Raw genomic sequence first — 22,096 nt, 5'->3', positions numbered from 1 at the left:
AGCGTCGTCGATATTTGCTGTTTCCAACGTGTCACTCGATGTCGTTAATGCTCTGCGGTCATCACCCGTCACGCTGCCAGAGTCGGTAACCTCCACGCGGCTGGATCCGAGGGGCAGTTCTCGGCCCTTGGTGTCCCCCCCTGACGGTGGCCTCTCACGCCCCAGCCGTCACCCTTCCCTGCCACACCACACCTTGGGGACAGCAGGCCCCCGCGCTCCTGTGTATCTGGTCACCGTGGAGACCCCGGGGCTCGGTCCTCGGCCTCTCCTTCTTCTGTGTGCACGCGCGTGTCCCCGGGTCTCACCCAGGCTCGTGCCCAGGGCACCTACGTGTGCATCTTCAGCTCAGCCTCTCTGCGGAGCTCCTGGCTTCTCCATCCAGCTGCCCACCTCATCTCCACCTGGTCGTCCCGTCCACATCTTCAGCTCCCCGGGCCCCACACCGAACGTCCCCGTCTCCCTTGATGGCAGCTTCAATTTTGCGGTCATGCTTCTTTCTTTTCTTCTCCTCATCCCGCCCATTCACTCCGACAGAAATTCATAACTGGCTCTTCCTTCAGAATCTCTCCAGAGTTTGAACGCTCCTCACAGCCCCCGCCCGCTGCTGCTGGGTGCAGGCCGCCGTCCTCCGTCGCCGGGGTCGCTGCCCGACCCTCTGGCTCGTTCTCTGCCTCTGCTCTTGCCCCCCTGCCCTCTCTTCTCAATTCAGCAGCCAGAGCAGTGCTTTTCAGATGTAACTCAAACCACTTTACTCCTTTCCTCAAAAACCCGGCAGTGGCTCTGTCCCTATAAGATAAAACTTAAGTTCTTTGCAGTATTTGTCCTACAGGATCCAGCGCGACCTGGTCCTCGCTTCTCCCCTGGGACCATCCCTCCCTCCCTCTGCCCCAGTCAGCCTGGGCGCCTTGCCCTCCTCAGACGCTGCGGGCGCCCCGGACTCAGAGGTGGGCTTTCTGTGCCGTCTGACCCTCTGCCTGGATTGCTTGTCCCTCGCGTGCCCATTAGCTCCCTCGCCGTCCTCCTGTCTCGGGGTTCCCCGGCCACCTCACCTGTCGTGGCCTGTGTGGTGGTCCAGCACTGGGTCTGCCTTACACTGCTGCGTTTTCTCTTTTTCTATCAGTGTCTTATACACGCTGTATAATTTACTGACGTATGTTTATTATTTGTCTTCCCGCTGGAGTCGGGATCTTTGTGGGTTCACTGATCTAGCCGAACGCCTGGCACAGCATGTGGCCCAGAGAACTTACAGTGGGCAGTGGATGCCGACTGACTGGATGAGTGTGTATTCTACCAAATGCCTGCTGGGTGCCTGTTCTCATGCCCTTCCTAAGACTGGGTATTTGCAAACGTAATTGTCTCCTAAACTGATGAAAGAAAAGTGATATGCTTTGGCTCTTAAGAATCATTTTATATTATTTCTTAGATTGAACACTGCTTTATGTATTGATTTTTTTGGGGGGGGATCATCTATTTCTTCTGCCACCGTATATGCCTGTTCATGTGCCATTGCCCATTTTTCTCTTGGTTTACTTATCTTTTATTAGGCTCAATATCAATCACTTGCTTGTTGCAAATAATTTTTAGCAGTTTCTCTGCAAACTTCTTTGGTTTTTTTTTTTTGCGGTACGCGGGCCTCTCACTGCTGTGGCCCCTCCCACTGCAGAGCGCAGGCTCCGGATGCGCAGGCTCAGCGGCCATGGCTCACGGGATCCTCCTGGACCAGGGCACGAACCCGTGTCCCCTGCATCGGCAGGCAGACTCTCAACCACTGCGCCACCAGGGAAGCCCTTCTTTGGTTTTTTTGATGCATGAAAATTTTGTCACAAAGTCTGTCAGTCATTGCTTTTTGTGGTTTCTAGGTTCTTTGTGTGCAGAGAAAAGCACTTAACTCTAAGATGATAAAAATATTCTCTGAGATTGTCCTCTAGTTCATATTTGAAATATTTGATCCATCTGTAATTTTCAGTGTCCAGTTGGACATTTAACTTTTCTCTTGAGGGAGCTCTTGAAGGTTTTTGAGTAGAAGATTTAAATGATGGGGTTATATGGGAGACATGGGCCAGAGTTGATTTTAAGTCCTGACTATGCCACTTCCTAGGCTAAAGGTACTTCCTCCTGTAAAGTGGAGACAGTAATAGGACCTGCTTATAGAGAGCACTGAACGAGGTAACCTGTAAAGCACTTTACCATAGCTTATACCATAGTATTAGGTATGGTGAACACTACTAGGAATTTCTACTGGTAATAATTTTTACTAAGTATTATTTTAGGAAGCTTTAGGAGTTGGTGGTAGGAAGGATAGATTAAGGAAGGGGGAGGCTAAAGAAATAAACGCAATTTTTAATATTCAGTAGCTAGTTGGTTTTTTTTTTTTTTGGCGGTACGCGGGCCTCTCACTGTTGTGGCCTCTCCTGTTGCGGAGCACAGGCTCCAGACGCGCAGGCTCAGCGGCCATGGCTCACGGGCCCAGCCGCTCCGCGGCATGTGGGATCTTCCTGGACTGGGGCACGAACCCATGTCCCCTGCATTGGCAGGCGGACTCTCAACCACTGCGCCACCAGGGAAGCCCCAATAGCTAGTTTTATTAGGCAGGGTGAAAATCGCTAGGGGTCTGACTACGATGATAGGAAGCTTTACCCACAGTTAAAATTGCTATCATATATTTAAGTAAATTGATGAATGTTATAAAGTCATGAAATTTTAATGCAAGATGATGACACTTTATCTTCTGATCAATGTATTATGACTCCGGGTGAATTGTATATTCAACATGGTTGGGTCTCTGTTACCTGCCTTCCACAGTCCTTGATCAAATCGCCTGCCTATTACTCACATACAAGATCCTGATAGGAAGTGTGACTGTAGCTTTACAGTACTACTCTTATCTAGATATTGCAAAAAAAAAAAAAATTGCAGGACAACTTACTTGAAGTTGCTAAAGCACCAAAGTATTGAGTATTTATATCTGTATGTAAAATACTACTGCTGACCCTCTGTCACTTGTGTTGCCTCAGAAGGCATCAAGAACATACTCTGACCATAGGTTTTTTTGAGGGAGAAAAAGCACTTACACTTGGCCCTTGAACAACGTGGGTTTGAACTGCCCAGGTCCACTAAACTGCAGATGGTTTCAGTAAATACAGTACTACATGGTCAGCGTTTGGTTGAATCTGCTGTTGTGGAACCACAGATACGGAGGATGGCTGTGGGACTTGAGCTTCTGTGGATCTGGGGATCCTAGGCGGGTCCTGGGGCCAGTGAGCCACAGATACCAAGGGACGACCGTAGTTTTTTTATCTTTAAGGAAAATGACAAGTATTTTACCCTTCAGTGCAGCAAGGCTGCAGAGAAGCCAGCTGTAGCACATGGAACTCCAATCAAGTACGTAAGTGATTGACGTTAAATTAAGATCGTGGTCCACACGTGTGCTGACTTAATGACCTGGCTCGCAGGGTGGGCAGTTTATACTGTACGGAAAGCATTCTCCTTAGGATATTATTCTTCGTGGCGTCAGACAGCCAGCATTTGCCATCTAACCTTCCTCTGGAAAGGGGAGAAGAAATTACAATACTTCGTTCCTAGACAGCAGGCTTCAGGAACCAACTCAGAGATCTTAAAAGCATCTTTGCACCTCTCTGCGATTGGCTTCTATTATTGTGAACACCTTCATTAGCCCCCAGTTTAGAATCACCCTTCTGGGCCCTGTTTCCCCCACCTTCAGATCCCAGCCCGTATCCTGCCAGCTCCATTAGAGGCTTCTCTGACCTTCATTGATTGCTCTCTTCTTAAAATTGCTAGAATAATTATTGCACATATTAATCGAGTCACCCTCGACCTATTTTAGTTTTGCTCTTGTTGATTTCTTTTCTCTCAGTATGTAAAACACACTAATTTAAAAATACTGCTTTTTTCTGTTGGAATATTTTTATGAAATAAGTTTATTGAAATCCACAGGCATCCTTTTATTTATTTATATTTTTTTTTTGCGGTACACGGGCCTCTCACTGTTGTGGCCTCTCCCGTTGTGGAGCACAGGCTCCGGACGCTCAGGCTCAGCGGCCATGGCTCACGGGCCCAGCCACTCCGCAGCATGTGGGATCTTCCCGGACCGGGGCACGAACCCGTGTTCCCTGCATCGGCAGGCGGACTCTCAACCACTGTGCCACCAGGGAAGCCCTCTCCACAGGCATCCTTGACAGTGTCTTTTATCGTATGTGCCCAAATATAAGGTGAGTTTTTTTTCCCTCTGTAAAAGGATCTCTTAGAGAAGAGAGAGCTGGCATATATTCAAGTCCTTACAAAATCTCTTAGAACGTTCTCTGTGTCTTCATTCACGTGCACAAAAATGTGTGTTGAATAGAGAAGCCAAAATTACTCACATATAACCGAAATTCATAATTTGGGGGATTATTGAGAGCTCCCTTGGCAGAATTGTTTTTTTAAAAAGGAGACACTCTGGTTTAAACCAGATTTAATCATTCCTTGGAGAAGGGTTAAAAACCTCACATTTCATTTGATAGAATTTTAAAGAGTGGGTAAGTGGTTTTGTTGATGAAAAATGTAGAGCCACAGAACAAATGAAAAACCAATCAGCTTTACCCAGATTCTCAGTGAAGGCATCTCCCATATTCAAAACAGTGCTGTATCTCAACTGACCTAGAAGCGAGAATGATCTCACGATGAGGAAGAACTTCACTCTGAAGAATTTAAATAAAATGGTTGTGTGAAATGTGCAAGTGGGGCAAAAACTAAGTATCTGAGTTAATGTATTTTACTTAATAGGTAATTCAAAGTGTATGTTTCTAACTAAATTACAATTTAAATACTAGAGGCAGTCATGAGCATCTTATTAACATCCCTGAAAATTAATAATTTATTTCATCAGCTGCCTAAACATCTGTTGATTTTACTTGGAAGAGAAAATGTTTTGGCTGTTTACCTGGGCAAATAGGATTGCTTGATGTTTGCTCATATATGAGGTGCATTCTGTGTCATCCAAGACTGTAAGATCCCTGGGGAGAGGGTGGTATATCCGATGCTTGGTGCTGTCCCCAGGGCTCCAACTCTTGAGAGCTCACGCATATTGATTCTTGGGCCTGCAGCCCTTGCAGCCCTGACTCGGGCATTGTTCCTGCTGAAGGGTCCCCTGATGTTGTCCCCTCCCCTGGAGGGACCGGCCCCTTCCCTTGCCTCCACAGCCTGACCCTGTCCAGCACTCACTTTGCTAATAGCCTGTGGTGTCATCTGCGCTGTAGACGCCTGCAGACAGGAATCACGTCCGATGTGTCCTAGAGCTTCAGAGCTAGGGATACGCTGGGTTCATAGGTGCCGTAGACGTTTATTAGAATGAGCTGGGCTGACGACAGAGGAGCACAGGATAAGTTTCATGGCGCAGGGAACGAGTGGATTTAGGTAAAATTTTTAAAGACATGCCGAGCTGTCTCAGCTCTCTTTACTTGCCCTCTGAACCTCAAGGACCAAAACTATTTGGATTTCACAGTATTCTTCATGACTGGGACTCTAGGAACTGAATATAGGACTTTAAAGCACATGTAGGAGCACAGACCCAGTTTTAGACATGGACCGAGGTGCTTTCTGGGGCCTGGATTGCTGATTTGAGTGGAAGTGATGGTTTCCTCGTTGCCTGCGTTGACACTACATACAGCCCCGGCCTAGGAGCTCTTTTAACCGTCTTTTAAATTTCTGATTGGCCTTGTCCTGTCTCTTCTGGCTTTGTCCTCTGGCACCAGATGTGGGAGGTGAATAGAAGCAAGTGTTACTGCCACTCGAGGACCGTACAAAGCAGGAAAAACACAGAAAACTCAGCCTTCTGAGCTCTGACTAACAGAGAAATTATTACTATTTGAAAATTAAACCCAACATGGCTTATTCCCACAAAAAGCTAAGGTGTATGTGGGTAAAGTGAACAATTCCCACATGTAAAAGACGCGGGTGGTTTCATTTCTGAGTATCGTGTTATGTCCAGTTGGCAGGTGTCTCTAAGCTGTTGTTTTCCCTTGGAAGCAATGCACTGAGATTTTCATTGCAAGGAGACACACTAAGGAAAGAAGAGCATCGTTATTTTAATCAAGTGCCTGCCCTGTGAATTGTTCCATTGAATTCTTACAGCAACTGTTGTGTTTCAGCTTTATTTCGAGATAATTACAGAGTCACTCATTGTAAGACATAGTACAAAGAAATCCTGTGTACTTTCACCCGTTCCGCCGTGGTAACATCTTGCATAACTGTAGTAGCGTGTCACAACTGGGAGATCGTCATCCATGCCATCGGTTGACGTTTTTCATATGTCCTCGGTTTCACATGTGCTCGTGAGTGTGTGTGAGTGTGTGTGTGTGTGTGTGTGTATTTATTTAGTTCTGTGCAGTTTTAACACGTGTACATTACCATTTCTTTTTCAACACGTGAGGGAAACGAGGTTCAGATAAGTAATGTGAAATGCATAAAGTATAGACATGGGGTTTGAATCTAGGTCTGTCTGTTTGATCCGAACTTTTGCATTTTTAGTAATGATAATGATGAGTAACAGTCGAAATCAGTAACCCAATGGCTGAAACTCAAGTTACGTATGAAACATTGAGTACTTACCACGTGCAGGACTGTTCAAGTGTATTAACTTATTTAAACTTATTGAATCCCCCAAGAACTGTACCACATAATTATATCAGAGTTGAATTAGTATCATTCAACTCTAATGATATTACTACTCCTGAAATCAATAATAAAATAGTGAAATTCTACCTTCTTTTTACATAATTTCATGTTTTGAATCTCTGATCTTGGCGATTGTGATTACTTTACATTTGTGTGTGTGTGTATATATTTGTATAAAGTGAGACCTGTATCATTATACATTGACTTAGGTTGAGCTACCGTAAAAATATTTTTGCTGAATTGTAAATAAGAGCTAGTTTAGGCAGGATGCCAGGTTTTTATGAGAATAAATGTAAACCACCAAGAATACTTAAGAATGCAGTTGGGAGAAGGTTTTTTTTTTTTTCTTTTTTCCTGCCTGGAGTATTTTGGATCTTTTTGGCCAAATACAGCCCTAGGAATGTTTCAATTTAATCGAATCTCTCAAGTTTCGTATCTGACTTCCAAAGTGGTACCCATGCATGTGGTTGTGAATTCTCACTGGTTATCAGAATATTATAAGGCTTTGGAAAGATAACAGACGCGCTCATCAGAAGTCCGTAATTTATGAGTCTTCGCTGGTTAAATATCTTGTAAAGCTGTCTTTCTAATGAACAGCAGCTCTTATTCAGACCAGAAATAGCAACAGTCCCATGTGTTGCAGACCCCAGGAGGTCTCGGTGTTTTTGTAGACAGCAGACAGAAATAAAAAGAAGTTTGTCCTTTTTACCTCATGGAATCCCGCTGGAAAATGAAACATGAGCTCTGAGTTGATGCTGACTTCTGCCAGGTCACCTCCCTGAAGAGTCCCGGGCAAGCGCTGCTGCAGCATTTCTTGGACAGGAGTCTGCCAGCCCCGGGACGAGACGGATGGTCTGTGCAGGCTGCTCCTGGGACACTGCGCTACTGTCTGCTTGCAGGAAGCTTCCAGTGAGAGCACGCGCGACCTGCATCTGTTGCCTTGACTCTTTCCAGGGGTATCACATGCCTCCAAATTAGAGTCGCATTTAGCCTAAGTGCTACGCAGTTTGTTGTTGTCATTGTTTTAAAAAAAAAAAAAAAAAGTGTGACTACAAATAATGCCACACCAAGTATGGTTTATTCTGGCTTACTTTTGGGAACTTGATTTTGGACGTTCAGTAACGCAAATGTTTTTGAAGCTATATATTATTAGGAACTCTTTGGAAACCACAAAACCATTTTAGTGGACCACGCTATCAATTTTCTCTTCTAAAGAAGTTTTTCCTATTCATGACTCACTTCACTTTTTGGCTAACATTGAGGGAAATGTAATAACGATTAAGGAAAGGAATGTATGCATTTTCTTCTTCTTCTTTTTTTGAAAGCTTGTACACATTTTCTGTCTCGGGTTATGTAAACTTGGAGGACTGTAAAATGACCACCGCATAAGGTAAAAACAGGCCTGTTAATACATACATTTTTGGAATTTAAAAATCCAAAAGCTTCCCTTGCTTCTTTGGAGAAGAGTTTTGCTTGATGGCCCAGAATACAGATCCAGTAAAAGCGACATGTTCCAGCTGTCAGTTTCACACACCTTAAGCGAAATTAATGAGATCACTCTACGGTGACGCTTTGTGTTTTATTTCCATTTTATAGGTCTGTATGAGCTGCTGGCAGCTCTGCCAGCCCAGCTGCAGCCACATGTGGACAGCCAGGAAGACCTGACCTTCCTCTGGGATGTGTTTGGTGAAAAAAGCCTGCATTCACTAGTCAAGGTAAACCATGCTGTTGTCAGATGATCTTCGCGGAAAAACATATGGAAAAATATTTTGAGCGCCATCTAGTAAACGAGAGATCAAATTGTTGCCCTCTGAAAACAAAACAGCCTTGTTCCATTTCACTGCCAGGCGTGGAAGTTGTTAAAAGGATTCCACCAAAAATACATAGATGATTTCACTTAATGGTGGTGATCTGGCTGTGCATACTGATGGAGCATGCCCGTGCTTGCCCTTGTTTAGAAAAGGAATGTGAAATAGTAGCAGGAAGGGTTAGACTCCTCATGGTCAACATTCATGAGCTGGAATTTAACTTAAATAAATAAATGTTCGCAGCAAAAATTAGAAGGAATATATTTTCTGAGGTTCAGGATGACAGCTATTCAGCAGCTACATTAATTTAAAATAATTTCCTCTAATAAAGTCAAGTGAAATTCTAGCAAAGCTGTTTCTTCTCCTGGCACAGTGCCACTGAAGTGGAATTTTGTATATAAATACAGGGATGCTAAATAGGAATAAAAAACAGTGTGTGGGAGACCGTTTTAGCCAAGCGTCATGCCATGGAAATGATCAGCCACCAGAAACCAGATCTTGCCACACAGCAATGCTGGGAGTGATCAGAACTCTTAAAATAGTAAGACGAGAACAAGGAACTTACTGGAAAATATGCCACTCTTGCTTCTGGAAATATGAGTTGCATTTTCTCTCTTTTAACTCAAGCTGAAAGAAATTTAGAGTCTTACTTGAGTCTGGACGAGACGGACACGTGTGCCTCAACAGTACCTGATCCCGTCCTCCGTTCAGCTCAACCTGTTATGGTTGTCTGTTGTGATAAGAGGCTTTTTGACCGATGTATAGTATTTGGAAGTGAGTGACTTCTGAGGTATGGTTGCTTCACAGGACAGGAAAATTCTTCCTGCATTTTTTTCTTGTCAAATTTGCTGAAATTTGTGTGCTTCAAGCAGTGGCAGTTCTCAAGAAGTTAGCGTGTTGATATGTGGCAGTCTCCTAGCAATACATTTAAAGAGTGCTTTATTGGTTTATTTAGTTTTTCTATAATTGCCAAGATATCTTTGTATTCTGAATAATTTTAGGTCTTTTAGTTGCTCTCTTGGGATGTGTTAGAAATGGTTTTGGGCTTATAATTGATGAAGTTTATAACTTACTGAGGCAGTCATGAAAATATTCCTGTATTAAATGTTTGGAAGTTGGATAGTTATGGATTTGATTAGATAGATTTGATCTCTTGAGAGAAGGAATAAAACACATTTCAGATGTCATCATCACTCCTTAATCAGTAAACAAACATGCCCCCCAAACAATGGATGTATGTGTGTTGGTATTTATTTATAATGTGGCTACCATCTCAGTTTCCTTGCCTATAAAATGGAAATTATAATACCTATTGACAAGGTTGCTTGTGAGTTTCAAATAAGATAGTGAAGGTCTTAGTTCTCTTTGTAGTTATATAAGTTAGGCAAATATAATTATTAAGAAAAAAATGAATTATCATAGCATGTGAAGGACCAAAAAGAATTGACAGAGATGGTTGTTATTTTTATTAATAGAATAAAACTAATGTGTAAAATATTTCTTCGTTACACTAGCTGTTGAGTTTTAAGCATAGGTTGTTATTCCGAGTATGTGTCCATAATTAAGTGGCTAGGAAGCAAACTGTTATCGATATCTGGTTTATAAAAACGGTGCAGCAAATGAATTGATATTGCTAGTATTTTAAATAGCATAACAACATGTGTACTGTTCCAAACGTTTTTCAGTAGTTGCCGTAAAGTGTATTTTTAAAATCAGCTTTAGTTTGTAACTCTAGTACGTCCTCCCTTTCTTAACAGCTCCCCACTCCCCACTGCGGACTCCAGGGTGTCCTCTGACTGACCCATTATGTTAGTTTTCAAGTAGGAAAGCCTAGGATGCCCTGCAGGAGGTAGGTCTCATGGGACAGTAGTTTAAACAGCCGGGACAGCCTGCTTAGCTGTCTTCCAAGTGCCTCTACTGAAGGGTGGAGGAGAGAAGGCTTCGGCTTCTGTACGTAAATCTCAGCAGAGCAAAAGGAATTTGTTTGAAGAGAGTTGTTTTTAGACTGAATCAAAATGTGCTCTGATGTTACGCTCTTTTGCCTGCAGTTGACGCTGTTGGTATATGGGTTAGAACTGGGTGAATGTAAAACCTGATTTTATTCTAGCCCCAAATTTTCACAGTTCTCATCTTATTTGAGGTAAAAAAGAAAGTGATTGTTAAATCAGCACACAGTTTTGAATGCAGACAACTTGCTGGTCTGATGTAAAATATACTTAAGAAGAGGTAGGTTTGGTGTCAGGGTCTGTGGCAGGTATGGCACGTGCCACCGTAGGATTTTGAGCTCCACTCTGGGGGAGTTACTGGAGGTTGTGAGATTGTCACTGGAAAAGAGCTGTGATGATCCTATACTGTGTTAGCTGGATTTCTTTTTTTAAAGAAAAACTTCTAAATAGAAAAGTTGAACAATAAAAACTGTGAGCACCAGATCCTGAAGAAAGGGTTAGGCTGAGGGTAAGGTCAGAAGAAAGATGGTACTGGTAGAAGACCTAGGAAATATCATATATAATGTGAGGCAAGACAAGGATATCCATTTTCACATGACCTAGTGAAGTTGATAGATCATCAGTCAGCATAGAGCCACATTTTGGACCCATGTTTTGCAAATATACAGAACCATGAAGCATGTAGTTTGTGTCTGAACCTCATTTCTAAATTTATCTCCTATCCTTGTGTTTTTTCCTACCGCGTGCGATTCCTTTACTTACTTTAAATTTTATTTTATTCAGTGGCGTTGTATGTTGTTTTTTTTTTTTTTTTTTTTTTTTGCGGTACGCGGGCCTCTCATTGTTGTGGCCTCTCCCGTTGCGGAGCACAGGCTCCGGACGCACAAGCTCAGCGGCCATGGCTCACGGGCCCAGCCGCTCCGCGGCATGTGGGATCTTCCCGGACCAGGGCACGAACCCATGTCCCCTGCATCGGCAGGCGGACTCTCAACCACTGCGCCACCAGGGAGGCCCTACTGTAGCTTTATGGTGAGTCTTGAGGTTGGGTAGTGTCCATCCTCTCACTCTTCTCAGTATTGTTTCAGGTATTCTGGGTCTTTCGCCTACTCATATAAACTTTAGGATCAGTTTGTCATATCAACAAAATAACTTGCTTGAATTTTGATTGTGATTATGTTGAATATATAGATCAAACTCGGAATAATTGACATCTTAATATTATGTATTCTTGCCCGTGAGCATGGAATATCTCTCATTTATTGAGATCATCTTTGGTTTCTTTCATCAGAGTTTTTGTACTTATTTATATTCTGTACATATTTTGTTAGATTTATACCTAATTTTTGGATACTAATTTAATTTCAAATTCCAATTGTTCATTGCTGGTGTATAGAAAAGTAATTGATTTTTGTATATTAAATTTGTATCCTGAATCCTTGCTGTAGTCACTTAGTAGGTTTCAGAGTTTTTTTGTTGATTCTTTGGCATTTTCTATTAATACATAGATAATCATGTCATCTATGAACGAAGGCAGCTTTATTTCTTCCTTCCTAATCTGTATACCTTTTGTTTCCTTTTCTTACAGCATTAGTTAGGAATTTCAGTAAAGTATTGAATATGCGTGGTGAGAGGGAGGGGACCTCCTTGCCTTGTTATTGATCTTAGGGGGAAAGAATCTAGTTTTTCACCATTAAGTATGATGTTAGCTGTAGGTATTTTTATACATATTCTTTATCAAGTTGAGGAAGTCCTCTCTATTCCTAGTTTGTTGAGAGTTTTTATCATAAATGGATGTTGGATTTTTTTTAAATGATTTTTTGCATCTCTTGATATGATCATATGACTTTTTTTATCCTGTTGATGTGGTGGATTACATTATTACTTCTGAATATTGAACCAGCCTTTGCATTCCTGGGAAAAATCCCCATTGGTTTTGGTATATAATTCATGTTATACATTGTTGGATTTGATTTGCTAATGTTTTGTTGAGGATTTTTACATCTCTGTTCATAAGAGATTCTAGTCTGTAGTTTTCCTTTCTTGTAATGTCTTTATCTGGTTTTGGTAATAGAGCAATAATGCTTGGTATATGGTTAGGTATATAGTTAGGAAGTGCACTCTCTGCTTTTATTTTTTCTGGAAGAGCTTGTAGAGAATTGGTATGATTTTTCCCTTAAATTCACCAGTGAAACTATCTGGACCTAGTGCTTGCTGTTTTGGAAGGTTATTAATTATTGATTCAATTTCTTTAATAGATATAAGCCTACTTAGATCACCTATTTATCTTTGTGTGAGAGTTTTTGTCACTTGTGTCTTTCAAGGAATTGGTGGAATCATGTAAGTTATCAAATTTGAGGGCGTAGAATTATTTATAATCTTTAAAAAATTTTTTTTTAATTTATGGCTGTGTTGGGTCATCGTTTCTGTGCGAGGGCTTTCTCTAGTTGTGGCAGGCAGGGGCCACTCTTCATCGCGGTGTGTGGGCCTCTCACTATCGCGGCCTATAATCTTTTGTTATCTTTTTAACATCCATGGGATTCATAATGATGATGACTCTTTCATTTCTGGTATTAGTAGTAATTTGTGTCTTCTCTCATTTTTTTTCTTGGTTAGCCTGGCTGTAGGTTTATCAGTTAATCTTTTCAAAGAACCAGCTTTTGGTTTCATTGAGTTTTCCTGTTTCTTGTTTCAGTTCTATTGCTTTTTGCTTGTATTTTATTCTTTTTTTTCCTCCAGTTTCCTAAGGTAGACACTTAGGTTACTGATTTTAATTCTTTCTGTTTTTCTTACCTTCAATGCTATACTTTCCCTCTAACCACTACTTTTGCAGCATCCCACAGATTTTGATGTTATATTTTCATTTATTGCAAAGTATTTAAAAAATTTATCTTGAGATTTCTTCATTGACCCATGTGTTATTTAGAATTGTTGGTTAATTCCCAAATATGTGGAAATTTTACTGCTGTCTTTCTGTTGATTACTGTTTTAACTCCATGTGATCAGAGAGCATATGCTGTATGTTTTCCATTCTTTTAAATTTGCTAAGGTGTGTTATGGCTCGGAATGTGGTCTGTCTTGTTCTGTGTGAGCTTGAGAAGAATGTGTATACTGCTATTGTTAGATGAAGTATTAGATTCAGTTGCTTGATGATGCTATTTGGTTCAACCATATCCTTACTGACTTTCTGCCTGCTGGATCTGTCAATTACTGATAGAAGAGTGTTGAAGTTTCTGAGCATAATAGTGGCTTTGTTCATTTCTCCTTGTAATTTTTTTTAAATAAATGTTTTTATTTATTTTTGGCTGTGTTGGGTCTTTGTTTCTGAGCGTGGGCTTTCTCTAGTTGCAGCAAGAGGGGGCTACTTTTCATTGCGGTGCATGGGCTTCTCATTGCAGTGGCTTCTCTTGTTGCAGAGCACGGGCTCTAGGTACACGGGCTTCAGTAATTGTGGCTTGCGGGCTCCAGAGTACAGGCTCAGTAGTTGTGGCACACAGGCTTAGTTGCTCCATGGCATGTGGGATCTTCCCGGACCAGGGCTTGAACCCATGTCCCCTGCATTGGCAGGTGGATTCTTAACCACTGTGCCACCAGGGAAGTCCTCTCCTTGCAGTTTTACCAGTTTTGCCTCATGTGTTTTGACACTGTCTTGTTAGGTGCATACACGTTAAGGATTGTTATGTTTTCTCAGAGAAATAACCCTGTTTTCATTATGTAATGCCCTCCTTCATCCCTTATAATTTTCCCTGTTCTGCTCTCGCTTTGTCTGAAATAGATGCAGGTACTCCAGCTTTCTTTGCATGGTTTATCTTTCTCCATTCCTTTACTTTTAATCAATCTGTGTCTTTATATTTAAGGTGGGTTTCTTGTAGGCAGTAGGTTCTTCCTTATTTAATCTACTCTCAACAGTCTTTGTCTTTTAATTGGTATATTTAGACCGTTCATATTTAAAGTGATTGTTGACATAGCTGAGTTATATTTGCCATATTTGCCACTGATTTCTATTCATAACACTTGTTTTTTTTTACATTTTTATCACCCTCTTTCTTCCTTCTCTGCTTTTAGTAGAACACCTTATATGATTCCATTTATTCTTTCTTAACATATCAAAGATTTCTTAGTGCTTGCCCTAGAGTTTGCTGCATACATTACAACTAATCTAGGTCTACTTTCAAGTAACACTATACCATTTCACAGGTAGTTGCAGGTACCTTATAAAGAATATTCTTAATTCCTTTTTTCCCATCCTTTATAACGTTGCTGTCATTCATTTCACTTATCCATATACTGTAGTCACCCAACACATTGCTGCTATTATTTGAACAAACAGTTATCAGATCAATTAAGAATAATAAAAATAAAAGTTTTGTTTTACCTTTATTTACTCCTACTCTGATGCTCTTCTCTTCTTAATGTATTTCCAAGTGCCTGACCTACATCACTTTCCTTGTCTCTTGAAGAACTTCTTTTAACACTTGTTGCAAGGCAGGTCTACTGACAGCAGGTTTCTTAAACTTAAGTTCGTTTGTTTATTTCTCCTTTACTTTGTAAGTACAGCTTCACTGGATACAGAATTCTAGGGTGGTGTTTTTTCCTTTCAACACTTTAAATATTTTACTCCAGTTTCTTCTTGCTTGCATAGTTTCTGATGAGGTGTCTGATGTAATTCTTGACTTTGTCTTATATAGGTAAGGTGTTTTTTCACTTGAACTTCTTTCAAGATTTTCTCTTCATTTTTGGATCTTGCAGTTTGAGTATGGTATACCAAAGTGTAGATTACTGGGGATTTATTCTGTTGGATGTATTCTGAGCTTCCTGTATCTGTGGTTTGGGTTTTGTCATTAATTTTGGAGAAATTTCAGCCATTATTACTTTGAATATTTCTTCTTTCTCTCTCTGTTCTCCTTCTGATGTTCCCATTATGTGTATGTAACACCTTTTGTAATTGTCCTGTGGTTCTTGGGTATTCTGTTCCTTTTTAAAATTTCATCCTATTTCTCTTTGTGTTTCAGTTTGGGGAGTTTCCATTAACATATTTGCAATGTTACCGATTCTTTCCTTGGCCATGTCCAGTCTACTGATGAGCACATCAAAAGCATTCTTCATTTCTGTTATTGTGTTCTTCATTTCTAGCATTTCACTTTGATTCTCAGAGTTTCCATCTCTCTGCTTACATTTTCCGTCTGTTCTTGCATGTTGTCCACTTTTTCCATTAGAGACATTAGCCTGTTTATCATACGTATTTTAAGTTCTCTGTTTCATAGTTCCAAAATCTGTGTCAGAGTTGAGTCTAGTTCTGATGCTTGCTTTATCTCTTCAGACCGTGTTTTTATTGCCTTTTATCATGCTTTGTGATTTTCTGTTGAAAGTTGGACATGATGTATTGGGTAATAGGTACTGAGGTAATTAGGCTTTTCATGTGAGTTTTTATGTTGACCTGGCTGTGTTCAATGTTTGCTCTAGCTCTCAGTGTCTCCCCTCCCCTGTCCCCTTTGTCTTTCCTTAAGAACTCTCTTGGAGTCTGTGTCTTACGGCTCTCTCAGTTATAATCCACTGTTATTTTACTGGAGCCCTGTTGATGGTGGTGAGTTGTAGGGGAGAGGAATTGTTATATAATCTTCTGATTAAATGTCAGCTTCTGGGCTCTGAGGGCCTTCAGAAACATTTCTTAGCCTCTTTTTTTTTTTTTTTTTTCTCTTTCCTTTCTCCCCTTATTTGAGACAGGAAGGCCAGAGGGTGCTAGAGTTATCTTACTGCCCTTTCCCCAGGTCAAATAAAGCTCTGGTAAATAAAGCCCCTCCATTAGAGGGGAGGACTTTGTTATGGAGAAAGCTTTTGGCCTTTGTATTTCAAAATGATTACCTTTCTCCTTCCCCTGCTTGAAATAATAGGGGATTTTTCTCCTGTCACCATGAGAACTTGGTGGGGCTCCCGGAGGGAGGGTCTCCTCCAAGACCGGGTCCCCAGGAGTTTTTAACCCTCGGACTAGTCACATTTGCCCACCATCAGTTTGTCAAAATCACCAGTTAAGGGTCCCTACAAGTTTCTGGCTCCAGTAACATCTACCCCTGCTAAGCTGATTTCAGTCACGACTCTCTGCGTTCCTGTCTGTCCTGATTTCAGAGTGGCATTGTGTCCTGCAACTTCCATTCTCCTTACATGTCTGAGCTGAAACTAGAAATCTCCTTTTGCCCTCTTTTTTATTTGGCTGTCATTTGATTACTGATGTGTAAGAGTTCTTTATGTATTTTGGATAATAGCTCCTTACCAAATTACATTTGTAATTGGAAATGTTCAATTTCTCTTCTGAAAGATGTCTTGCAATTTGTTTTTAATGAAACACATGACACTGTGGGCAGAGTAGTTGAGAAGTGCAAGCAAGGTGTGAGGGATAACTCAGCGGGGGTTTATTTTCAATCTCCATATTAATATGAATTTGTGAAGTTTTTATGCTCGTGAATTTAGGTAGAATTTTAAAAGTGAAAATCTTAATCTTGAGTCTGAAAATAAGTCTTGAGCAGATGCTCAGAAAGCAACCTGTGAATGAGAATGTACTTTAAAAATTTTATATCTCCAACCTGGAAACTTGAGGAAACGAAAAACCAGCTTGAAGGTAATGCTTGATCTTAATCTTTCACTAATTCCAGTTTTCTTAATCATTAGCACCATGAGACTTGCTTGGAAAGTAGTTATTTCCAGGATAATTGATATAGTCAAGCTATAAAGAGAGAGAGAGAGTTTTATTGAGCTGTGGTTTTATAATCATGCAGGCACTCCATGTTTTTCTCTTCCTTTAATCTAGAAGCAACGAAAAGCATCATATAGGGGGGAAAGGTGATATTTACACAGTAGTAAATCAGATTCAAGGCTGAAAGGCTGTTTAACAAGACACTGGTCCCGGACTCTGCAGAAACAAATTGTGCTGTTTTGGAGGGGAGAAGGGGGTGTTAGGTTCAGAGAGGAAACCCGTTGGGGAGGTTATGTTACTTGCCTCTGCAATACCATTTGCCTTGGGTGGGAGGAAGAGGACAAGGCAGCCGACATTGCAAATGATCCCTGGCCACCTGGTCTGACAGAGCAGAGAATTGGGTGTCAGCAGCTGGTAACGCTCCTTGGCCAATCAAAGGTAACTGTTCAGCCAGCTCTGTTGGAGCAGCCAGACGAAGTTATTTCTTACGTTATAGCTTACATTTTTTCAGGCACAGAAATATGTAAGTTCTGCCGAAGATATGAATTCCTGAGACCCTGAGTAAATTGTTGCCCTTGTAATTCACTCTCTCAAAACAGAGGCCATATGTAACCCTTTTTAGAGATTTGCTTGAGACTGGGGATGGGTGAATAGGAGCAAGGACCGTGGATACTCCATGGGGCTGTTCCCTCCTGCCGGGTCTGTGTTTAATATAATGGAAGAGCATCTTTTAAAAGTTACTGTGAGGAGCTTCCCTGGTGGCGCAGTGGTTGAGAGTCCGCCTGCCGATGCAGGGGATGCGGGTTTGTGCCCCAGTTTGGGAAGATCCCACACGCCGCGGAGCAGCTGGGCCCGTGAGCCATGGCCGCTGAGCCTGCGCGTCCGGAGCCTGTGCTCCGCAACGGGAGAGGCCACAACAGTGAGAGGCCTGTGTACCGCAAAAAAAAATAAAAAAAATAAGTTACTGTGAGATTTATATATTTATTTGAATATGCTTAGCTTTAGAACAGTCATCTGAATTTGCATTTATTCATATTTGACTGACAGAACGTACATTCTCCACAAACATGAATGTCCAGGGTATCCTACCTGACTTAAGAACAGTTCATTCCCTAGAATGGATGGGGTCAGGAGGTCCGTAACCCTCTCACTTCCCTTGTGGAGGCGATTCCTGTGATTCTCCAGTTTCAGAGACTTAATTCCAGAAGGGAAACATCCAGCTTCTCTGGGTTTTTCTACCTAACAGTGGCGTTGCTGGGCACAGAGATGTGCGTCTCCCCGCTTCCTTAGGTTTTGCAGGATTGTCCTGCAGGTGATTGGACGTACCCGGCTGGGGAGTGGTTGACTGGCTTAGTGAATTGTGTGTTTGCAGCCCTAGTGTCCTGGATTGTCCCTCTCTATCACCCCAGCTCTGGACTCTGCTGTTTCTGGAGGCCTTTCCTTAATGCGAGGGTGGGCAGCAGTTCGCGTCCTCTTGCCGGGATGCTGTTGAGCCGTGAGCGTGGTCCTGATGCTCTGAATCGGTTCTCAGAGTACATTGACCAAAGATGGTTGTGGACCCAGAGAGAAGAAGGGAGCAGGCTGTTCCGCAGGGCCCTGACGCAACGTGACGGGGCAGCGTCACGCAGAGCTAGGTCCGCACTTCTCTAGGCTGTGTCGGAAGGTGTACAGGAACACATACGCTGTTCACAGAAAACTGCGGGTTCAGGTGAGATTTCACATGCTTTTGTGGGCTGGCTTGGAGACCTAGCTGCCATTTTAAACAGTATTTCTAGGGTATGTGTCCCCAAATCTAAAAAAATTAGAATCACAAGTAAACTTTGGGTGTAAACTCCATTTGATTTGGGGGGAGGGACTGGATAATGTTCCCTGAAGTGTATTTTGGTACGTTAGGCGCTCCGCTCAGAGTCATTAGGCGCACGAGTGAAGGTTTCCATATGTGGCTGAAGGAGACCGAGGTAGTCTCTAGAGGGAGGAAGCTTGTCACCTCCAGGACGACCTCCATCCTTCAGATTCACTTCGGACCTTGTGTTCCTTCTCTTTTCCTTCTTTTTTCCTGTTGCTGTCACTCTTGCAGTCATTTCATTCTCATTGTATTTGTCTAGTTGCCTTGCGGATATTGAGGCGTGTTCCGCGTGTCCAGGTACCCAGCTGGCCCTTCTTGTGAATACACATCTGAAGCAGGGTTTAGAGCTGGGACTGTGGAGCCGTGTTGCTTGGTCTCAGATTCTCGCTGTGCCAGGAACACTGGGCCAGCAGTAGATGATACTAGCAATCATAGCATTTTACTTCACCGTGTCTCCTTTTCCTTATATGTTAAATGGAGACAGTAGTAGTACCTACCTTGTATATGCTGCTTACGGGGAGTGAAGGAATTAACAGATGAAACATGCTTTAAATGGACCTGGTACCTGAGCCATTGTTGTTATTATTATCACCATAAACCTCCTCCATTTCTTTCTCTTTGTTAGCTGTGTTCAGTGCTTTATCCCAGCATTTCGCTCTTCTTCTCATTATCCCTTTGGCTACATTCCTGCTTTTTCAGGATGATGTTTTCTTGCCTTAATAAACTTTTCTTCTTGCCTTTTTATTTCCTTTCTCTCTGTAAAATGGCAATGGAAATTAACACAGTCTATGATTTGAAATTCTTGAAAAAGTTCTTGAGTTGGCTAAATGTGTTTTCTAACTTTTCCTTCACTTTAAAAATGTCATAGAATATTTTGGGCATTAAAAAAGGCAGGACCATAGCTTGAATACCCACATATTCAGCACGCAGCGTAAGAAAGAAAATACTGCAGATTCGGTTGACGCCCGAGTGTCCCTTCTTGTTTCCATTCCTTTCCCTCACCTGCCAGAACTTCTGTCACCTTATCTTGAACTTCTGTTCCTAAAAAATATGAAGTATTATATTTTCTGTTTGAAAACTTTTTATAATTAGAATCATACTTAACATCTTTTTGCATTTTTTTTTTTTGCTTAACATTTTGTTAATGCACCAAGACTGGGGTGCATCTCACACTTTTTTAGGTGTTACCAGATTGCGCTTCTAAGATTGTTTCCTTTCACACTCCCACCAACAGAAGGAGAGTCCCAATTGCTTTACATCTGTGTTGACACTTGGAATTAATTTTTGCCAACAGGATCAATTTGAAATACTGTCCATTTATTTTAGTTTCTGTTTATTTGAATATTAGAGATTGAGCTTTTCCAGTTTCCTTTTTATGCCTTTTTATATCCTTTGCCTGCTTTTTCTCTTTGGTTATTTGTCTTTTTCTGGTTGATTTGTGGGAATTACTTTATATATCTGATACCGGATCTTTGTTTATATGCATTTTAAGTATCTTCTGGTCTGTGTCCCATCTACTTTTTCTGATAGTTTATTGTGTTAAAGCATACGCACACACAGATTCTTTTTGTCTTAAATGCAGAAGACAGAAGCATCTTGGACAGACCCACTGTCCAATACAAAACCCTTAGCTCATAGATCTTATGGAGAACATGTGTTAGGGTGTGAGGTGTATGTAGCCCCCAGCCAAGTCTGAGGTCTGATTTATTTTTATATGCTGGTTCCAGAGAGGTTCTCCATGGCTGTTTGCACTGATCTAATATTCCCATTTGGTTGTGAGCATCCATGTAGCGTATTTTTGGCACCTACTGTAATTACGGGTATAGTTGTTTGTTGAAGCCAGTCCTTTTTGGGCAGCAGCTGTGTGTAGTTCATCCCTGCATATTCCACATGGCTTACAAGTGATGTAGGTGTTCAAGGGAGGTGGCTATTAAGGGCGACTGGGCACCTTCCCTTGCAGGCTTTGTCTTTCCCAGTTTGGTTTCCATTTATTTCACAAATACTTGAGTGCTTGCTGAGGGCATAGTAAGAGCTGCTCACGTCCCACTGGCTTTGTTTATTGAAATACTATGGTCCTTCGTAAATAATTGAAGATGTAGCTTGTTTTTTGAAATCACTTGCAGTTAACTCAAGTTGTTGCCTAAGTTGTGTCATCTTTATTACAGGTAGGTGACAGTAAAGAAAGATTTTTAATCCACCTGTTTTAAAATGAATGTTAATGTTTTTTATATGTCAGTAAAGATAGTAGGAATGAGGGGTGTTCTTTGGTCATGATTTGGAAATCGTGTACTGTTGGTTTTATAATTCTTTCCATTTTCACGTAAAATACTTAGAAAATCCTTAATTTTCAGATTAAGTACTTTTAAAAGTTTCAAAATGTTGTTTAAAACGCTCTATTGGAATTTTATAAACCAAGATTTTAATGCAAATTTATTATTAAAAAAACCCTCGGGCTTCCCTGGTGGCGCAGTGGTTGAGAGTCTGCCTGCCGATGCAGGGGACACAGGCTCGTGCCCCGGTCCGGGAAGATCCCACATGCCGCGGAGCGGCTGGGCCCGTGAGCCACGGCCGCTGAGCCTGCGCATCCGGAGCCTGTGCTCCGCAACGGGAGAGGCCACAACAGTGAGAGGCCCGCGTACCGCAAAAAAAAAAAAAAAAAAAACCCTCAAAGTGAAATTGTAGGCTTTTGTGAATATAAAATGGAGTTAATCAATTTGAAGTGATTTCATTCTGAATCACAAAAGCATCCATCCTGCCATCCTGCATCTCTCCTATGGTAATACAAGTTCACAGGCACCTGTGAAGTCACCTTAGCTGTGCCCCTTGACGTGAGTCGTTAGTTGTGGCCATGAAACTTGGGGAGTCGATAAAATGTGAGTGGAGGTGAGGCGTGGCTGCAGGGCAGAAGCCCTGAGGAGCAGGTAGGGAGTTGGCCTGGTCTCCGGCCCGCTTGGTGACGGGGTGTGAGATGCTGGGGGCACCATCTCCCCGGTCCGGTACGTGGGCGTGTGAGCAGAGTCCCCAGGACCTGCGGTATCAGGCGACAACAGGCCTTCCCTGTTAGAAGCCACTGAAGACTTGGGGGTGGTTATCACCCAGTTTACCCCACTGACTCCCAACAGGTACCTTCACCATGTGG

General features: G+C 42.0%; 1 protein-coding gene across 1 annotated transcript in view; it reads left to right on the top strand.

Moving 5' to 3' along the window:
- Nucleotides 1-22,096, top strand: part of MPP7 (MAGUK p55 scaffold protein 7) — a gene marked incomplete at its 3' end in the record, with an annotated part of 263,678 nt that overhangs the window by 89,287 nt on the left and 152,295 nt on the right. Inside the window, exon 4 of the mRNA XM_079701252.1 lies at nt 8,269-8,387. Within this exon, the coding sequence (XP_079557378.1) occupies nt 8,269-8,387 (119 nt within the window). The remainder of the gene's footprint in view (nt 1-8,268; nt 8,388-22,096) is intronic.

This window comes from Hyperoodon ampullatus (assembly GCF_949752795.1).
Source record: "Hyperoodon ampullatus genome assembly, chromosome: 3".
In the NCBI taxonomy this organism is placed as follows: Eukaryota; Metazoa; Chordata; class Mammalia; order Artiodactyla; family Ziphiidae; genus Hyperoodon; species Hyperoodon ampullatus.
This window is presented reverse-complemented; position numbering and strand designations above follow the sequence as displayed.